Source organism: Chinchilla lanigera, unplaced genomic scaffold, assembly GCF_000276665.1.
Source record: "Chinchilla lanigera isolate Chin_1 unplaced genomic scaffold, ChiLan1.0 scaffold00112, whole genome shotgun sequence".
NCBI classification, from domain to species: Eukaryota; Metazoa; Chordata; class Mammalia; order Rodentia; family Chinchillidae; genus Chinchilla; species Chinchilla lanigera.
Genome location: NW_004955513.1, coordinates 1009179 through 1028639, shown reverse-complemented (window position 1 = coordinate 1028639; position 19461 = coordinate 1009179). Strand labels below are relative to the sequence as shown.

The window sequence follows — 19461 nt, the reverse complement described above, 5'->3', positions numbered from 1 at the left end:
AGCACCGCGACAGTACTTGTGCCCACGAGGCTGCCGGGCCGACACAGGGAGAAATGAGCACAGAGCACCTGCGGACGAAGGCAGAGGCTAAAGGACTAGGCCCTTTGGGTTCCCTCAGCCCCTCCCCCTCCCACACTACAGCCATGTTCAGTGTAAAACAGCAGCTTGGCCACAGGAAACTAAGCCTTTCCCTTTTGGCAAAGAGACCAAGGGTCACCCCCTGCCGCTGTGATGACAGCAACCTGGAGGCTCTGAGGAGCCCAAGCGGTGGAACACCCTGCGGTCTCTCTCGCTGTTCTGACCCCAGGTGGCACCGGCGCCTGCTTGCCATTTCCAGTCAACAGTGTGTGGCTCGGTTCCCTCCCAGGGGCTCCGAAACAGCAGACTCTGGCTTCTGCAAGCACGACTCCAAAGAGCACCTCGGTGGTTAGCGTCTGCACTGTCGATGTCCGACCTAGCACTAAGGAACATCTGTATTTGCACAGGCCAACACTTCGGGGGTGATGAGTCCAGTAAACCGGCATATGCTCTGGGCTTTCCTCTGCTGGTAGGACATGGATGCTCCGGTCTCGTCTGCAAACCATGCGAACCCACCATCAGGGCTGATCAGGGCTGATCTGGTCTCAGACACACACAAGGGAGGTTAAGTCTGATGGTGACAGCACCAGAGACTGTCCTGTCTGTCTTTCTGCAGGACTGAGGTCACTGAACTGTCTCCAAGACACCCTTTGACGGGACAGCTGTGGGGGAGCCTGACTGGCCTGAAAGGTGGTCAGCAAGTGGCTTCCTGGCCCTGGCATCTTTCAGGTCCCTGAGGAGAAAGCACGTGGTAAGGAGACAGCAAATCCTTCCGGGTGACAAACCCCAGGGATGCTGTGTTAATACAGCCGGGGCTAAGCGTCCGTCTCAGTAGCCTCTGGGGATGACAGAGACAGAAACCCTATGCAGTGGTGCTTGTGAGGCACAGCAGGCTGACTCGGAGCAGTGGTGCCCACAGCTCTTCACCTGTGAATGACCCAGCAGTGAGAAAAGTCTCAGTTGTTGTTTTAGTTACTGTCCTTGTTGCTGAGACAAAATACCCACATCCGAAGTTAAAGGGGAGAGGTTTACTTAGCTCACAGTTTGTAGAGGTTTCAGTCCATAATCCGCTGGCTCCAAGGCAGGGTGGCGTAGCAGAGGAGAAACAATTGTGGCGGGCAGAAGGTAGCAAAGCAAGCAAGGGATATGAAAGCCTTTTTCTGTCCCTTCTACTGCACCCAGGCTACCAGGATTAGACCATGGACTGCTTCAGTAACCATCCACCCTTAATCCCAGCATTGCACCATGAATCAATCACACACTCTAGACTCAGCCACCTCTGAAAAAGCCCCACCTATGACTGCATGAGGCTTTGGGGGGACATCTAGACAGAAGCCTTAACAGTCATGGTCACGGTGCACAGGACTTCTCAGGCCAGTTCAGGTGGCTTCATGACCAGGCAGCCTGTGGCATAACTGTTGCCAAAGAAACTGCAGGTTTCCTACCTGTGCTGGGACCTCCACGTGTAAGGAGTGTGTTCCACAACGCACAGCTGGGAGGCATCTCTTTACTGCCAGGCCCGAGAGGGTCTGGGCTTGGAAAATGACCCTGACTAAATTCTGGCAAGGCTCCTTAGCAGCCCTGTGACCTCTGTGGCCCTCACTCCCTCCTGGACATGGGGACAGTCTCCATTGCAAGAAGTGATCGGCCTATGTTACTAAGCAGCTGGCACACAGCCAGTGACCGATCAAGGTCAGCTCCCTCTGGCTGATGCTTCGGGAAGCAATGGAACCATGTGCCGTGGGTTTTCAGAGAGGGAGAGCTCTCCAGGCCCAGCCCAGGCTCCGGCAAAGGGGCAGCCTTCACCATCCCTGCAGGGGAAGCTGGGAGGTGGGTGCAGGGAGCAGGTGAGCCATGCACATACACAGGACGAGGAAGAGGACAGCACTTGAGCGGCTGAGCAGCGGGAACAGGCTGGGGAAGGGACCCAGGACAGAATGGAGCACCCAATGGGTAAGATGCTGCCAGAGGGTGCTGAGCAGGGGCGGTGGTGAAGTAAAAGCAGCTTAAAAAGGTGTGATTCGAGATGGATTTCCTGACCATCCTAGTCTCCTGACCGAGACTGGAGCAGGCAGGGGAGTGCGGATGGGCAGGAGCTAGAGTGCGGGGACGCACTGCACAGTGGGAAGAGAGGAGGGAGGAGGGAGGCGGGAGCAGGGGCTCCTATGGCATGGGGGACGGGGCGCGCGCGTGCTCGGGTGCTGTGGTCGCTCAAGGAGAAACAGCTGCCACCTGGGACTGCAGCAGCACCAGGTACGGTGGTGAGGACCGATGGTGAGGATCAACTTCCACCAGCCCCCTCCTCCACCGTCCCTTCCCTTCCCTGTGCTTGGCCCTAGGCTTAAAGGGATTTGCCCTCTTTCATTATCGAATTTTACACTCTTAAAATGCAATAATGGAAAGCTGCTTACCCCTTCAAATTCACTTACGCCTCCCTGAAGCGTAAGTGTAAACTGCTGGCTCACAATCAACAGCCAACATTTAGGAGGTGGTCAGCGGGTGCCCGCTTTGAACACGTAACCCAGAGCTGGAACTATGCATGGTGGCGCGCGTGCCTGTAATCACAGTTACTCAGAAGGCTGAGGCCAGCCTGGCAACCTGGTGAGACCGTCTCAAAACAGAAAATAGAAAAGGACCTGGGAGGGGATGGGGATTTAGCTCAGCGGCACAGCGCTTGCCTGGCAAGCCCAAGGTCATGAGTTTGATTCCCGGTACGGGAAAAAAAGAAAAAGAAAAGGACCTAGGATACAGCTCAGTAGTAGTAGAGCACTTGTTTTTCTGGCAGGTGCAAGGCCCTGGGCTCCATCCCCAGCAAACAACAACAATCACATGAGCGTTTGCTTGAAATCACATGGAAAGTATCAGGGACAGTGAAGGGCCAGAAAGTGCGCGACCCCCTGGGGCAGGAGCAGCGCTGGCCTGTAGTACCCTCGGTCTCCGTGGTGTTACTTCAGGCCACATGACACAGATGTCCCTGCCCACAGTCTCGCGAGAGAGGTAAAGGTTTGAGTCGCGGAAGCCAGCGCATGCCAGGTGCAGCCAGCCCTGGGAGAAGAATTTTGACAGCGCAGAGCTGGGCAGCAGAGCTGGGCTGGCTGGGAGGGGAGTTTACAGGGGTCCGACATGCTTACGCTGCTAACAGAACGGGCCAGCAGCGAACCGCACAGATCACACCCGACATGCGGCCACCCCTCTTGTAATGAGCACGCTGTCAAGTGCTCATCTATGCCAGATATGCCAACTCAGGGCCCACGTCCAGCTAGCACATCACAGCTGATCTAGCCAAATTCTAGACCTGCCACTTCCTGGCTGTGACTTGGAAGGACACGTCACAGTATGTACTCACGGAGCCCTCCTGTGCTACCTGACAGCTGGGAAGCTACCCACACGTAGCTCCGGGTTCTTGAGCCCCGTCTCTACGTGAACCTATTTCTGTTTTACTTATCAGGATTCTGCTCAGGAGTTCATCTACAGAAAGAGCTTTTGAAAATGATCAGACCTGACTTCTAAGATGCCTTCATTCCACAGTTCTAAATCCCTGCTGGCAGGCGGGGAGCTGAGGAACCAAGATTTCTGGTTCTGTAACTGCAGGAGATGAGAGGTGTGTGACCTTCGATACCGAATCTTATGTCTTACTGGGAGGGACGGGGATATCAAAAACACTCATTCTTGACCTATGAATCCAAAAGAGCAAGTAAGGATAGAAAATCCTGCTTTTAACCCCAGAGGCCTCACTACTCAGGGAAACCCCACCACGGCGGTGAGGGGTGTCAATCAGAGCACACGTCCAGCTCGTGCAGCACCACCCACGAGCGGCACCGCGGACCGAGTGCGCGGAGGGAGGAAGTGCAGTGACGACGACCGGCACCCACCCGCCAAGCGCAGCTCCATCTGCGGCACGGATAAATCTTTCTAAAAAGTACATTTAAAGGTTCGAATAGATTTCCTTCACTTCCAATCACGAATCACCAACTCAACAAAGAATCTCAGAAATGAGCTGGAGAAGTGCTAACCGGTAACAGCTTCAGATGCAAAGAGAACAAAAACGGAAACGACGCAAGAAACAGTGAAGGCCTCCCTGCTACGCAGCTGGACTTCACAGCAGAGTCAGACACGGCTGCTCGCTCCTTTCTGCCTGCCTGCTCCAGTTCGCTGCAAGTCATCTCACACTAAGGAACAGTGGGCTGGGCCTCTGGAGGAGACGGGAGAGCTCAGCGTGCTGCAGCTCTGTCTCCCCACGATGACACACGACTCCTCACAAAGAAGCCTGAATAAAAAAGCCAAAGCTGATCACACCACTGTGGGGCAGGCATTGCAACTGGACCTTCTAGATCTTGTTCCTCCCTTTTCCTATTTGTCTATGAAGCTTGGGTAACATCAGAAAGACAACCACGGCACTAAGGGACCAAGGGACTGGGAAAACTCTTGTCACTTACTTGGGGTGGCTGACGATCCAAAGCCCCCACTCGTTGAGCCGAATGGGTTTTTGTTGGCTGCATCCTGGCTGGGTTTCCCTCCAAGGCCACTGAAGAAACCTCCGCCCCTTCCAGTGTTTCCAGACCCAAACACGCTCCCGCCAGAAGTGGATGACTGCTGAAAAACAACAGGGGCAGGAAGCAAGCTGGGATGAGAGGTCATTGTCAAACGGCGGGCCATATCCGCGGAGGAGGGGCTGCGGCAGGGCCACACGCGTGGAGAAAGCAGGGTGCAGTGATTAGCTCCGGGAGGTGCACCCCAACACCCCAGCAGCTGCGCTCTGGACAGGGGCTTCCTCCACATCCGTGGTTCCCAAGTGAACGCTGTCATCGGGAGGTGGGGACTTCCAGGGCTTCTCTCCCCTGCTGCCTGCCCTGCCTGACACCGTGCCAGGGGCAGGAGAACCAACCCCACACACGAGCCACCAAATGAAAAGTTTGAAAACATGCAGGCGCCATGGTGAGGACCACTTTTCCTGACTCCTCTAGTGTTGGGCTGAACTCATCAGCAACTGACGATGAGTGATTTACAGTCATTTCTCCCCCTTTGTGTGCTCTCATTTCATAATGACTTTCCCAGCGCTGCAGAAAGCTTAAATTAGCCCATTGTTGAAGTGATGACCATCGCTGAATTCTGGCCAAGTCTGCAAATCTTACGCTCGAGGATGCTGCTAACTCGGGGCACCCGCTGACTCTGAGCGTACACAGGCAGTGGCCACCTGACTTCAGCTCTCCACAGCCAGCCCAGGGATAGACTTGAAGCTGCTCTCATCTGTGAAGCTGACGCTCCTCTGGCCGCTGATGTGAGGTGGGCTTCAGAGGCAGGTGGCTGTGCTCCCTGACCAGGGGGCAGCGTGGTGCTGCTGGGCCTGGGGTCATCGACTACCCACCTCATGGTGCTGAGTGAATGAAATGAGCCTGGCATGTGACTACATGTTCAAGAAGGCCGCTGCTTGGGATGGTGACAACTGTACCGCACCAAACAATGATCAAGCCTTCCCTACGTGCTTGGTGTTTTTCTCAGTACTTCGCAAGCAGCCCTCCAATCCCTCAGCCAGCCACCTCCGAAACTTCTCCCAGTGCCTCCCGCCTCCGCTCTGGTCTAAATTTCACCGGGCCCTGTTCCTGCAGCAGCTGGGGGTAGAGAGCACCCACCCGCCTGCAAACGTTAAAAGACCTCCCCAGTCCACGCCTGCTATCTTTCCCTGGTCATCTGTGACCACCCGCCCTGGTGCAGCACAGACACCTGCCTTCTGTGCCCCGAGAAGGACAAACTCCCTTTGGCTGTGCAGCATCGTACTGAAGGTCCACGATGATTCCTTTGTTCTATAAACCTTTTTTAAAGCAAAATAGTTGACTACACCCACTTACCAATAACCGAGAGCTTTTTAAACTAGGAATCCAAACATAAAAGCGAAAGACGTAATCACCAGTGAACCGCGTCTGTGAGGAGGGAAGCCGTGACGCCAATGTGTGCACGAAGAGCCAGGCCTCTGCTGACGTCAGGCCGACACACTGGAAGCTTGCCCTGTGACAAGCAACAGCTTCATGCGCCTCAGCCTACGTTTAACACTGTGATGCGACAAATACTGGCTGTCCACAGAGACCGGAAGTGACAACACACTTGCCCAAAGAGTAGGTGAGCTGATAGTTTCCACAGCCTCTTCAAAGGGTCAGAGGAGTCCTTTCCTTATAGGCAACAGTTTTTGCAACTTAAAATTGCAGAAGACCTCAGAGATATCCAAGAAATTCAGTATACCTGTAACACTCACTCTGCTGTCAAACTTTTCTCATGATTTCTTTCACTTCAGGTACTAAATTTATGTATTTATTTTTGGTACTGGGAATCCGACTCAGGACCTTACCCTTGCCAGGCAGGTGCTTGTGCCGCTGAGCTATATCCCCAGCCATCAGATACTACATTTAAACTTCACAGACAGGGGCTCTGCCTTTTCAGCTTCTCTGCTGAGCTCCCACGTCTGGTGCTTCTTGCAGTGTATTTCCATAAACGCTTGTCATTTTAGCCTGTCTCTAGTTCCAACATCCACATCACCTTCTGGTTGGTTTCTGCTGATCTTAACAATCTGACTGTGGTGCCCTGCCCCTTTTCTGGTGGTTCTGTCCACTTCTGGTTGTTTCTCTCTCTGCCTGGACGTGCACATTGGGGAACATACCGGCCACTGAGCACTGTTGCCCGAGAGACTCTCACTCTCGCTCCCTGCACCAAGAGTTCTCCCTGTGTCTGTGGGCTGGGCGAGCCGCGGTCCAGACTCTCTTCCCTGCTGTGGAACAGGTGTGGATGGGAGGCACCGAGCTCACCTGCGTTAGCTCAAGGGTCAGGGTTTTTTGCTCATCTGAGCCTGGAGTGGGCAGCAGCTGGGCTGTAGTGGTCACTCTGGGTTCCACAGCTGAATGCAAAAGGATGTAAGGCCCTGGAAGCTCATCCTGCTTTTAAGGCGGCCTTTACTTCCTCTTCCTCAGCATAAGGAAAGAATGGTGGGAGGTACTTATGCCGGGCAAATTACTGTTGAACTTGCAAATCTTTCAGATTCCAATCTGATTTGTATTTTTGTTTGAGACAGGGTCTTGGTATGTAGGTCACACATTAGCCCAGGCTGATCTCAAACCCCAGGCAATCTTCCTGCCTTAGCCTCGAGTGCTGGGAGGACAGGCAGGTATCACCACGCCTAGCAAGCTGATTTTTTTTCCTGATCAGTTACAGTACACTGATTTAAAGTATAAAACTCAATGGCTTTTAGTGTATCATTATCAACTTCTAAAAATTACGATAAAATATATGTAACAAAAAATTTGCTATTTTTAACTCCTTTTTGTTTTTTTTTTTGTTTTGTTTTGTTTTTCTCCGGTACCGGGAACCGAACTCACGACCTTGCGCTTGCCAGGCAGGCGCTTTTGCCGCTGAGCTAAATCCCCAGCCCCTCCTTTTTGTTTTTTTGAGATAGGATTTCTCTATGTAGCTTAGGCTGGCCTTAAACTCAACTCTGTAGCCTAGGCAGGCATTGAACTCGCAGTGATCCTGTTTCAGCCTCCTGAATGCTGGGATTGCAGGTGTGTGCCACCATGCCTGGCTTACTTTAACCACTTTTTTTTCTTCTTTTTTTTCCGGTACCAAGAATCAAACTCATGACCTTGCGCTTGCCAGGCAAGCGCTGTGCTGCTGAGCTAAATCCCCAGCCCCTACTTTAACCATTTTTAAGTGTTCAATCCAGTGGGATTAACTGCATTCACAATGTTGTGCAACTGTCACCGTAACTTCTAAAACTTTTTCATCACCCCAAACTAAAACTCTGCAACTGTACAGTACTAACTCCCAATTTCTTCCACCTTTAGTCCCTGGTAGGCACAGATGAATGTACGTACTCCAGACAGCCCTGCACAGTGGAGCCTTCACTGTCTGTCCTTCTGTGTCCGCTCATCTCACTGAGCACACTGCCTTCAAGGTTCATGCAGTAGGAACCCACTAACCCACACCTCCCATCTGCTCAGCGTCTGTCTGTGGGTGGCAGGTGCCGGCTCCACCCCTTGACAGCTATGGACAATGCTGTGTGAACTCCAGCGTGCAGGTCTCTGCTGGGCTCTTTCAGTTTCTCGGGACACACACCCAGAAGCAGTCCCTGGGGCACGGCAGGAACGCTGTGTTCAGGGTGTTGAGAGCGCACCCAACTGCATTCCTTGCTGGCTGCAGTTTTACCCCCCACCATGCAATGTAGGGCTTCCCATTTTTCCGTGCCCCCACCAACACTTGTTTTTGAAGGGGTATCTCACAGTAGTTTGATTTTCATTTCCTTAATGTGTAATGCTGTGATCCTTTCTTTTGGGTGGTGGTTATTGTACTGAACTACATCCACAGCCCTTTATCATGTTGAGATAGGGTCCTGCTAAGTCTCTCAGTTGCCCAGGCTGGGCTGGAACTTGAGATCTCCCCATCTTAGCCTCCCAGAGGGCCAGGATTACAGTCCTGTACCACCATGCCTGGCTGCTATTGATCACCTCTTCTTGTGCTTACTGGTCAATTCTTTTGCTTGCCTCACCGCTGCCAATAGCTTCTTGCCCAGCCAGAAGATCTCAATCTTTAGCAAGGCCTCTCTTCTTTTTTTTTTTTTTGGTTTTTTTTTTGGTTTTTCTCCGGTACCAGGAACCGAACTCACGACCTTGCGCTTGCCAGAGCAGGCGCTTTTGCCGCTGAGCTAAATCCCCAGCCCCAGCAAGGCCTCTCTTCCACCCGGCCAAGCCCAGAACTAGCACTTGTTCCCGAGGCTGCCCCCACCACTGTGCTCCCAGCAGAGCTCCGTTCACTGCACTGCAGTTCAGGAAGGGGTCACCGCTCTACAACAGTCCTACAGGGCACACTGTCTTCCAAAGAAGGCGCAGCAGTAATTCTCATCTCCCCTGGGGCATCTGCCCTTCCTCCCCATGAGCCTGGAGGAAGAGGCCTCCAAGGACAGCCACGAAGGTTAGCGGCTTGGGCTCAGATCTTTCTCCTTAGAATGTTCCTCTTTGAAGTGCAGCCACCCACTGTGGGAAGCAGCCTAGGCCACAGCGGCAGGTTCAGGTCAAGGTCGCAGGGCTGCCCAGCCCCCAGGCTCCTGTCTTTCCAGCTGGGAATGTAGCTACTGGGGACAAAGACCAGCCCCTCGCCCCGCCCGAGTCCCTGATCCAGAGTGTCTCTGTCTGTAACGAACAGCTGTTGCAGGTGCTAGGGCTTCCGCAGACTATTACACAGCACCAGATAATTCCAATACTCATTTTTCTCAGTGTTTTACTGGGTGCGAAGGTTTTCTGTTCTGTTCTGCTCTTTGTGGTGCTAAGGACTGAGCCAAGGACTCACACATGCTGGCCAAGTGCTCTGTCACTGAACTAAACCCCACTCCTTTTTTTAAATTTTAAGACAGGGTCTTGCTAAGTTGCCTGGCCTGGCCTTGAACTTGTGATCCTCCTGACTCAGTCTCCCAGGCAGCTCGGACTGCAGGTGTGTGCCACTGACGGCCGCAGTGACGGCCTTCTCTGTTCTTTTGCTCCGAGCCAGTCGGGTTTCCTGGGGCTCCCTTACCACGTGAAGACTCATCTCCACAAGGTCTCTCCTGCCGTCAGTCTCAGGACAGGCACCGGGGGTATGACTATGAATAGAAAAGGTTCCTGCCCTCATGGAGAATATTTTAGTTTGAGTATTTAGTCCCTCCCAGGAAGAATGGGGTGGTTTTTAACAATATAGAATTTACAACATAAAAGGTAGCAATAATCTCTTTGGCCCAACGTTATGCCTTTTAGTTGCCCACGTTAATGTAATTGTTCGTTTTCACAGCTAGATACACTCAGCATTATTACAGAGTAATACAAGTTCATCTACTCATTTACATGCTGACGAAGATCTGGGTGGCTTCCATTTCTCACTGTGATAACAAGGCTGCTATGAATACTTCCACAGCCTGGTACACACACACACAGGAGCTTCTTGGAAGAACAAACCTAGGGTGAAACTGGTTTTCACTGGATGATACCAAGCTTGTCCGCGGCGGCGCCGCACAGGTATAGCCCCTCTGGAGCTCTAACTTCTGTCACTAGTGAAGTTAAACATCTTCATGTGTGCTGGTCCTGTGTCTGTCCTCTATTTTTTAAATGTGTTCTTACTCCTCTTTCTACTTTTTTATTGTGGTAAAACAGACACAACATAAAACTGCCACTTTAGCTACACAGTATAGCGCAAGGGCGCACAGTGCTGCTCAGCAGCACCCTTCTTTTAGGATTTGTCTTCTGCCTGTTTTCTTCCTACTGTTTTTTACTATGGTCACAAAGGTAATAAAACTGAGACTGACTGCATTTTGCCGTGGGATCACAACAGTGTACGAGGCTCGATGTCCAAGCTGGCCAGCAGTCAGTGCTTCCTGAGCTCCCGCAGGCCTCCTCTGCACTGCTCTCAAAGTCCCTGCGAGTACCAACTGCCAGTACCTTAGTCCCGCCGCCTGCCCTGGACCCTCTGGGAAAAGCCGAAAGTATTAAAGCCAGCACTCTAGCAGCGGGCTCCTTTCACCGACTGCTAAGCCTGGGGATTCGTCTGTTTGATCTGAACAGGAGCAACACGTTCTATTTCCTTGCTTTGCAGTTTTCCAGCTACGTAAATACAGCACAATTTATTTGTCCATTCATCTCATATAGATTGAAGTTGTTTCTTGTTTTAGCTACTAGGACTATACTGCTATGAGCATTTTTTCTGTATCTTTTGGTGAACAAAGGCACTCATTTTTGCTTGGTTAGCCAAGGCGGATCTTCTGGGTCAATAAACACTGCCTATTAGTTTTGAGACTCCACATGGTTTCCCAAGGACGTGATGTGAGCTTACACTCATCACGGGACATGAGCTGCTAGTTGCTCTACTCCTCACCAATACGCAGCATCGTCTGCTCTTTTATTTTTAACTGTAGCAGAAAATGCCCCCCCCAACCCCGCCAGTACACTTCAGTTGCCCACGTGATAGTTCCTGTTGCAGCTCCAGTTGCTTCTGTCTCTTAGAAATGGCCAGTCACTGGAATGCACATTGTGAGAACCAATGAAAGACAACCAAATACTCTACCTCTAAACCCCTAATCCCAAAAGGACCTCCCTCCCTGGGCCTTCAAGGCCTGACATTTTGAGAAACAATTGATTCCTAGTCAGCACCTGTCTGATGTTAAATAAATCTCCCTCCAAATCCTGGGTGTTGTTTCAGTGTTCCTGTTTGCCACTGCATAACCATTTTGGAATAGGTGTAGGTATCTTTTTCTTTTTGATATGTAGGAATTCTTTATATATTCTGAATACAATTACTCTGCTGGTTACGTAGGCTATAATTTTCCTTGTTTTACTCAAAAAGTAAGAAGGCCACCATTTTGGTGGGGTCAAGTTTTTCTTTTACTTGAAAAACATCCCTTAGAACTTCCTTTAGGTTGGATAACACGAAATCCCTCAGCATCTGTTCACCTGCAAGATTACCTTGATTTCTCTCCATTCTTTAAAGACATTTCTTGCTGGGGTAGCGTCCCAGGCAGACTGACTCTGACCCCTGGCTTTCCTGGCCACATTGAGAAGTCAGCTGCAGCCGGGCTCCTCAGCAGACAGCCCGCCTCCTCTCTGCTTCCCCTAGGTCTTTCATCTTGCCTCTCCCGCACTCTCACCATGCCCAGCCGCAGCAGAATGTCTTTTCGTGTGTTCTGCTTGGCACCTGTCGGTCTTCTGAATCTGTGGGTTACTTTTTTTTTTTTTTTGGTTTTTCTCCGGTACCAGGAACCGAACTCACGACCTTGCGCTTGCTAGGCAGGCGCTTTTGCCGCTGAGCTAAATCTCCAGCCCCTGTGGGTTACTTTTATCTACTGGTTTTAAAATTTCTGTCTTCTTCTCTTCTAACAGCACCACATTTTCTCTCTTCTCCTGAACACTGACTAGATGTGTGTTAGACTTTCTCTTAGAGGATTTCTGTTCTCTGTTGTTATTTTCCATCCTTTTGCCTTCCATCATGTATGCCAGATAACCTAACTTCTAATTCAAGGGTCAGCAAATTTCAGGAACTAAATCCCACCCACCATCTGTTTTTCTAAATAAAGCTTTACTGGCACATAACCAGGCTCGTTCACTATAAACTGTGGCCGCTTTTGTGCCAGCCACACAGCTGAGCAGCCGATACGCTGTAAGTAACCTGTCAGGTCGGCAGCCCTGGTCTTCAGACACCACAGCCCTGTACAGCTAGGTCTCAGCTGCCTTTAAATACACCCACAAAACCTTCAGTTTGAATTACTGAACCACTAACTTTTTTCCTAGAAGTGCTACTTGATTTTCAAAGCTGCTACAACACTTGTAATTTCCTAATCCTAACTGGTATTTTCAAGTTTGTCTTTTATTTCTCCTAAGCCTGTGAAATGAAGTGTTCTGCAGTCTAGATCATCTCTGCAAATGTATTTCTGAGATTCATTCTGGCTGTGCTCACAGTTCTGTGCGGAAACGGACTTGTGGGAACTGAGGTCCTTAACAACCATCCATAAGAATGACACGTGGCCTCAGGAAAGTCCCTTGGCTTTAAAGGGGGGCTGGGCGGCCTCTGCCCAACTTCTGCAGGGACCACCCCTGGGACCACGTCAGGCTCCGTGCAGGGAGTGAGCCCTGTGAATTGAGTCCCAGCTCACTGAAGGAAGTCTCGCTTTTGGATTTCCTACGTTGTGCATAGTGCTCTCTGTCCCTTTGTTCCTGGGGCTAGCTCGTTTTCTCAGGTCAGTAAAGCTCCTGAAGGCACAACTGCGTTACACTTCCTCCAGCCTCCCATTTTCCCACTGGTTTGGCTTGGTAAAATTCCTGCTAGCTTATCAAGGCTTTCTATGTTTCACCTAGTATTTTTTGCTGGCTTTGGCAGAGAACTTGGTTTGAATGACCAGGCTACCATTACCAGGAACTAGAAGTCAGAAGTTTCATTTCCCTCTTTTTAGAGTAGGGTGGAGGCCTTTTTCAAAGGAAACAAGAGGTAATAAGAAAACCTACGGAAGAAGTACAAGAAACATCATGCCTGCCCCTTTACGAATTCCTCTGCAGCAGCGTGCACTGCTCTAAAAGCTGCTGGCCCGAAACAGCAAACCCCACCTCTCTGGGACCTCAAAGTCCTCAGCACCTACCCGAGATGACCTCCTGAGCCAGGCCTGGCACACAGGACTGTATGGAGTGCAACAGCTCCATTCGCCAGCAGGAGCCCTGAACTAGAGTTCGGCAGGGCCACGCGCGTGCACGTGCTCTCTGCTGCACACTCTTCTCTTCCCATTTCTTTTTTCCCAAGAACTTTAAACAAGGCTTAAGGATTCGGCCTGGCAACTGCTGGCCTAAGAGAACATGCAAAGGTAAAACAGAGGAGGCAAGGCCTTCCCCGCCGTCCCCAGGGGGCTGCCGAAAAAGGGTCGGTATAGTACTTGGGTTCTCTCTAGTCTGAGATGGACAGTGCATGTCTTTGAGGCAGTGAAGAGGGTTTGGACACACAGCGCGAACTGATGGTATTACACCGGGGGAAACGGGCAATGTTGACGCAATGCAGAGGAACATCACCTTTACCTGGCCAAAGACGGTCCCGCCAGTATTGGCTGCCTGACCAAACACAGAACTGGTATTACCAGATCCAAAACCTAGAGAACAAAAGAAAATGTTGAGTTCAATTTGGATGAGTCTTTTACAACATAAAGCATCCTCTTTTTTTAAAAAAATGGTATTCAGGTGTGCAAAATTACTCCACAGTAAGTCAACTTATGAATAAAGCTTTCATATAAGCTACGTAATGCTCCCATATGCTCGCGGTCTCCCCCGGGTTGCGTATGCTACCTGGCACACTGAAGATGCTAAGGCAACAGCTGTCACACTGTATTGTTTAAGGAATAAGGACAAGAACACAAGTCCATGTATGTTCAGTATAGGTTTCTCAGTGGTGCCAACCCATGGCTGGTTTCTGTATCCTTAGGTGCAAGGCCAACTGTGTTACCTCTCTCTAAGACTGTCAACTCACACCGAGCCCGAGTCCTCCTCTGCTATGCGGGGCAGAGGCCGAGCAGCACACTCTCCCAGCGGCCTCTCCCAGGCCCTCGGTCACCGAGTATTCTCTCCAGTAACTCAGCTCCTGCTCCCCTGCCTCTCAAGCCCTAGGTCCTTCCAGGGCCGCGTGTGCTCCACAGCTAGTGTGACGTGGTGGGGACACCCGGCTGCACAGGGCAGGAGAGGCAGATGCCTGCGTGATGAGGTGCTCGAGACCAGGTCTAGGTAGACACATCTCAACGGCCCGAGGGCCTGAGAAGCAGGCCCAGCAGCGTCTGTGCAGGTGCTAACTGGAAGCCAGTTCCTTTGGGGTGCTATGGACGCTGAGCTGGTTTGAGGAAGCTCTTGAAGCTCTGGCTGCAGAGCAGACTTGGCACTGGGCATGGCCAGGGCAGAACCCTGAGCTAGAACAAGGCTTCTCCCCACCTGTCACACTTCTGTTACCCCATCAGCCTTAGGGGAACCTGGGACTGCTTCTCTTTTCACCCGTGTCCTTATAGTAGGATCGTAACTCTGTCGATAGGAAAGCAACTCCTTTCTAGTAAAATATGAGCCATTTTCAAATATATTACAGAAGAAATTAATCAGCAGCCACTCCTAATCTTGTCTGCCAAAAAAATCACTGATCTTTATTTTCTCTATAGCTTAACAGCTACCCAATTCCCTTTCCTAAGAGACCTGTCAGAATGCCAAGCCTAGAAAAGATTTTCAAATTGATCTGCTCATTGGCAGCTTTAGAAGTGAAGGTAGCTGTTAAAATTGGAGACATAAAAGAGGAGCATCAAGTCTTTTCTTTCAAAAATACTAGTAAAATTTATAAGTTTTTTTTGTTTTAAATCACAACCCTGGGAAAGACAAAAAGAGCCAACTTCCCAAACATCAGGCATCTGGCAGCAGGCAAGATGGCCTTGGAGAACAAAGGACCAGCAGCTTTCCCTGGGCCTACGCACAGTGCGGCTGGAGCTGAGATCTGGCCCTGCAGGCAGGACAGCTTCGGACGGTGCCTGCTATGCACAGGCCAGCCACTCCTGCGGCCTTGGCTAAAGACGCATGGTTTCCCCCACGGCGCTGGCACTGGCCGCCCAGCACAGCAGAGGGCTTGCTGAGGTGGAGGAGCACAGCGAGGCCAAAGACACCCCGAAGGCCCCACATTTTCTTCATCTTAAAGGTTAGTTTTTGCTGCTTTTCGTTTCAACTACAAAAGTAATGCAGGTTTACTGCAAATGTTTCAAAGAGCAGAGGGAATGAAGGAAAGGCATTTTGTGAACTCTTACCTGAAGCCTGACTAAAGCTAAAGCCCGAAGGTGCTGCCGTGGAGGTAGTGGCTGAGGCGCTTCCAAACACGGAGCCACCCTGCCCGAAGCCGGGGCTCTGGCCGAAGGCAGGAGGGTTGCTCTGGCCAAACAGCAACCCTCCGGTGCTGGCAGAAGACTGTCCAAAAGAGAAGGAGCCAGGGCTGCTGGTGCTTGATGAGGCCCCAAAGACGCTGCCGCTGGTGGATGCGGGGGTGGACGTAGCAGACTGGCCAAAGGCAGGCACAGAGCTAAACCCAGGCTGGCTGAAGGAGAAGCCACTAGCGGGGCTGCTGGTGGCCTGGCCAAAGGCCGGGGCCTGCCCGAACGCTGTCTGGCCGAAGATTGCCGGGCCTGAGGCACCAAAGGCTGGGCCGCCGAACCCAGAGCTGCTGACTTGTGGTGCTGCGGTGGCCGTGCTGGTCGTGCTGCCTGTCTGCTGCCCAAACAGACTGGGTGCTGTGCTGGCTGCCACCTGTCCAAACACGGGGGTGCCCGAGGGGGCTGTGGCTGTGCTGCTGCTGAGCTGGCTGAACGCTGAGCTGGCGCTGGCGGCAGGTGGCTGAGGGAAGATGGAGGAGCCGGAGGTGACAGTCCCAAACACGGCTGCCTCTGCACTGGAGCCTGGAGTGCTGCTGGAAGCAGGGACTGAGGTCACAGTGGTGCCCAGTGAGTCCACGGCCGCGGCGCCCATGCCTGGGGCTGTGGCAGCAGCCTGGCCGGGTGCCGGGAAGCTGGGAGCAGGAGGCGCAGCCTCTTCCTTGACGTCAGGGCCCCCGGGGGCTGTGGGAGCAGCCTCTGCAGGAGGCCCTGGGAGACTGGCACTTAGGGCTGCTGGGCTGGGACTGCTGGCTGCGGGCTGTGGAAGAGCAGGCTCCTTCCTCACGGGCTCGGAGGCCTGCAGGGTAGCCTGGGGGGTGGCTTGAGGCTGCACGGGGAGTGTGACTGTGGAGGCCAAGCCCTCGCTGCTCCCTGGCTTCTCAGGTGAGGCTGGTGACGAGGCCTCCTCTGTGCTCTTTCCAGAGGCTGCAGGCGGGGAGGGGGCAGGTGCTGAGCTCAGGAGGCCACCAAAGGACAAGGTGGGAAATGATGCCGGGAGAGGAGCGGCTGATGTCGCCGCTGGAGGGGTGGGTGACAGTGCAGTGTCACTGGTCTGCGCGTTTCCAAATGAAAAGACAGTCTTGCTGCCACTTAGTGATGCCCCTCCAAAACCAACAGCACCGGAGGATCCCGCGCTGGCGAGCGGCAGACTGCCAAAGACCCCCGCTGAGGAACTGGCCGTGCCTGTGCTGGTGGTGGCCAGTGGTACTGCAGGGTTGGTGGTCCCAGCAGAGGTGGCCGGGGACTCGGCAGGCTTCCCAAGCACTGGAGAGCTACTGAAGTTGAACCCGGAGGCCATGCTCGAAGTCTTGGTCGGATGCGCCCCCACCAGGCTCGGGGAGGGGGACTTACTGGGTGGCTTCACAGAGTCCTCCACTGGGCCCACACGCAGGCCTGAGAAGCTTCCTAGAGTCTCTCCTGCCAACGAGCTTGGGAACAAAAGCTCTCCCAGCTTGCTTGGAGGGGCTTCCGGCTTGCTAGCCACAGTGGGCAGCGTGACCCCAGAAGGAGCCCCGGGCCTGCTGCTGGAGGCCGGGGGCTCTCCTGGAGAGGTGGCAGTAGTTCCTCCGGGAGTGCTGGGGGACGGAGCGAGTCCTGAAGGAGTAGAGCTTTCAGGGACCAGCTCAGAAAAGGGTTTGTTGCCCCCACTGAAGGAGAGTGCATCAAGCTGATTTGAGTCTTTGGTGGGGGATGCTGCCCCTAGCAAGAGAAAGAAATCAGGAAGTCAGCTGGATTTAGTAAATCCATGGGCTGTGTCTCACACCTTCAACCCAGAGCCTCTGGATCTCCCAGGGCTCGATTGCAAAGGGAAGTTCTTTTATTTTTTTAAGGGCACAAAGTGTAAATCCCAGATAATCATTATTTTATGTACTTACTAGGGTTCTACTAACTAAGCTATTTTATCACAGATTTTGTCTTGAGTTGTTTCTGGTTTTGGACTGCTGTCTATTAAAGTGTCAATTAAAATGTTTACATACAATGACTATTTTCTTTTCCTTATTTTTCCTGGTAAGTACTGGAAAGTGCTCCAACTCTCAGTCCTTTTTATTTTTTTATATTAAAACAGGGTCTTCAAAGTTGCCAGGCTGGCTTTGAACTTGTGATCCTCCTACCTCAGCCTCCTGAGTATTAGGATTATAGATGTGCGCCACCACACCCAGATCCCTATGCTTTTTTAAATTTTAAAGAATTAAAAAAAAAAAAAGATACACAATTTCAAAACAAGGTGATAAGAAATTAACAATGGTTGTTATATTGCATATTGTTATCTTCAAAGTAGTAGTTCAGATTGCCAGATATAAGCATACAAAATTGATCAAACAATTAGGCATTAACTGTTCCTTTCAATAAACCAATAGAAATTAGTAGTACATTTATCTTAGCTATCTTGTACGTATGCATGTGTGTATATATGTATTTTCCCCCTTCCTTCTTTTCTCCTTTCCTTCATCCCAGTTGTTCTTTCCTTTTGAGCAGTTTCTTTCCCTTTAACAGTATTTACTGTGCCTTTCAAATCTTACATTAGGGAGTCAATATGTTGTTTACACATTGGGTCTGATTGATTTCACTTATGAGTATGTTCTCTAGTTGCATCCTTTTACCTATACAAGCCTCCAGTTTATCCCTGTGTGTTTTAACAATGCCTTTGTTCCTCTCCAATCTCTTTATATCACGGAATGATTCTCCTTCTAGAAACTGAGAATGGGGGAAAAGGTGGGCCAAGGGTGTTCTGCCACACTAAGCAGGCAAAGGTTCAAAGAAAGTTTAAGAATTTCTGCTCTAGAAATGCATGAGATCACCGATGTTTTAAGGAGCATGCTCAGACCGGGGTTAGAATGCCCGCTATGCTCTTAAGCCCCTGGTCTTCCTCCAGAATTCAAGAAGAGCCGATGCCATCAGGAAATTCTACTACATAAGTGGGCACAGAAAGCCCCTTGGGAATGTCTGTCAGATGAATGTGGTGGTGTGCACCTTGTAGTATCAGCTACAACAGAGGATGAGGCGGGGGACCACTTGAGCACAGCCTGGCCAAGTCCCTGCCTCATAATTTACTAAAAAAAAGAGGGGGGAGCAGGGATATAGCTCAATGGCACAGCGCCTAACTTGTAAGTGCAAGGTCATGAGTTTGAGTCCTGGTAACACCAAAAAACAAAACAAAACAAAACAAAACAACTTCCAAAAAAAAAAAAAAAGTGTCTCTGACCTTTTGGGGCCTAATTTGGCCCTTTGTGGGTTGTTGTGTATGGTACTGGGATTGACCCAGGCCTCACAGGTTGTGGACAAGCATTCTACCACTGGGTCATGTCCTGAGCCCTAAAAGGTTTGCTGAATGAAATAATAAAAATGGTCACTGTGTTATTTGTAACAGGAACACCCTGGAAATAACCAATACAGTAGCTGGAGGGTTAGACAGAGTGTAGGATACCTACAAGACAGAATCATGATGCAATTAAAAATGACATTTATATAAGGTTTTCAATATTGGAAAATTCATACCTGATGGTAAATGAAAAAGACAAAATTCCCAAAAGAAAATGTAACAGAATGGGTGGTGCACATCTATAATCTCAGCACTTAGGAGGCTGAGGCAAGAGGATCACCATGAGCTCAAAGCCAGCCTGGGCTACCTTAGTAAGTTCAAGGCCAGCCTGGACTACCGAGTGTGACTTTGTCTCAACCCCCAGCCCCAGCAATGAGAACCGTAATTACTAGATGAACAAAGTGTGATTCTAACATCTCTGTCTTTTTATATTTCTATATTTTTCTCAAAAGGAACATTATTTTTACAAATAAAAGCTTGCATTTAAAATAAAAATTAAAGATAAAATAAAAATAAAAACACTCCCAAATTAAAATAAAGAAAAATTAGAGGGAAAAAAAGGACAAAAAAAGGAAAAGAAAAATTGTTAAACTGAGAAGAGGAAGACACTTAAGAAATACATATTGTTGCCGGGCATGGTGGCGCA

At 50.8% G+C, this 19461-nt stretch overlaps 1 protein-coding gene across 4 annotated transcripts in view; it reads right to left on the bottom strand.

Annotated features, from left to right (window-relative positions):
* Nup214 (nucleoporin 214kDa) overlaps window positions 1-19461 on the bottom strand; it is an 83274-nt gene that overhangs the window by 10273 nt on the left and 53540 nt on the right. For 3 of the 4 annotated variants that reach the window (XM_005408354.2, XM_005408358.2, XM_005408357.2), the window contains 3 exons: window positions 15377-17194; window positions 13632-13702; window positions 4515-4671 (listed from right to left, as the gene is read on the bottom strand). In XM_005408354.2, the coding sequence (XP_005408411.1) occupies window positions 4515-4671; window positions 13632-13702; window positions 15377-17194 (2046 nt within the window). The remainder of the gene's footprint in view (window positions 1-4514; window positions 4672-13631; window positions 13703-15376; window positions 17195-19461) is intronic. The other variant, XM_005408355.2, reaches the window with a different exon arrangement.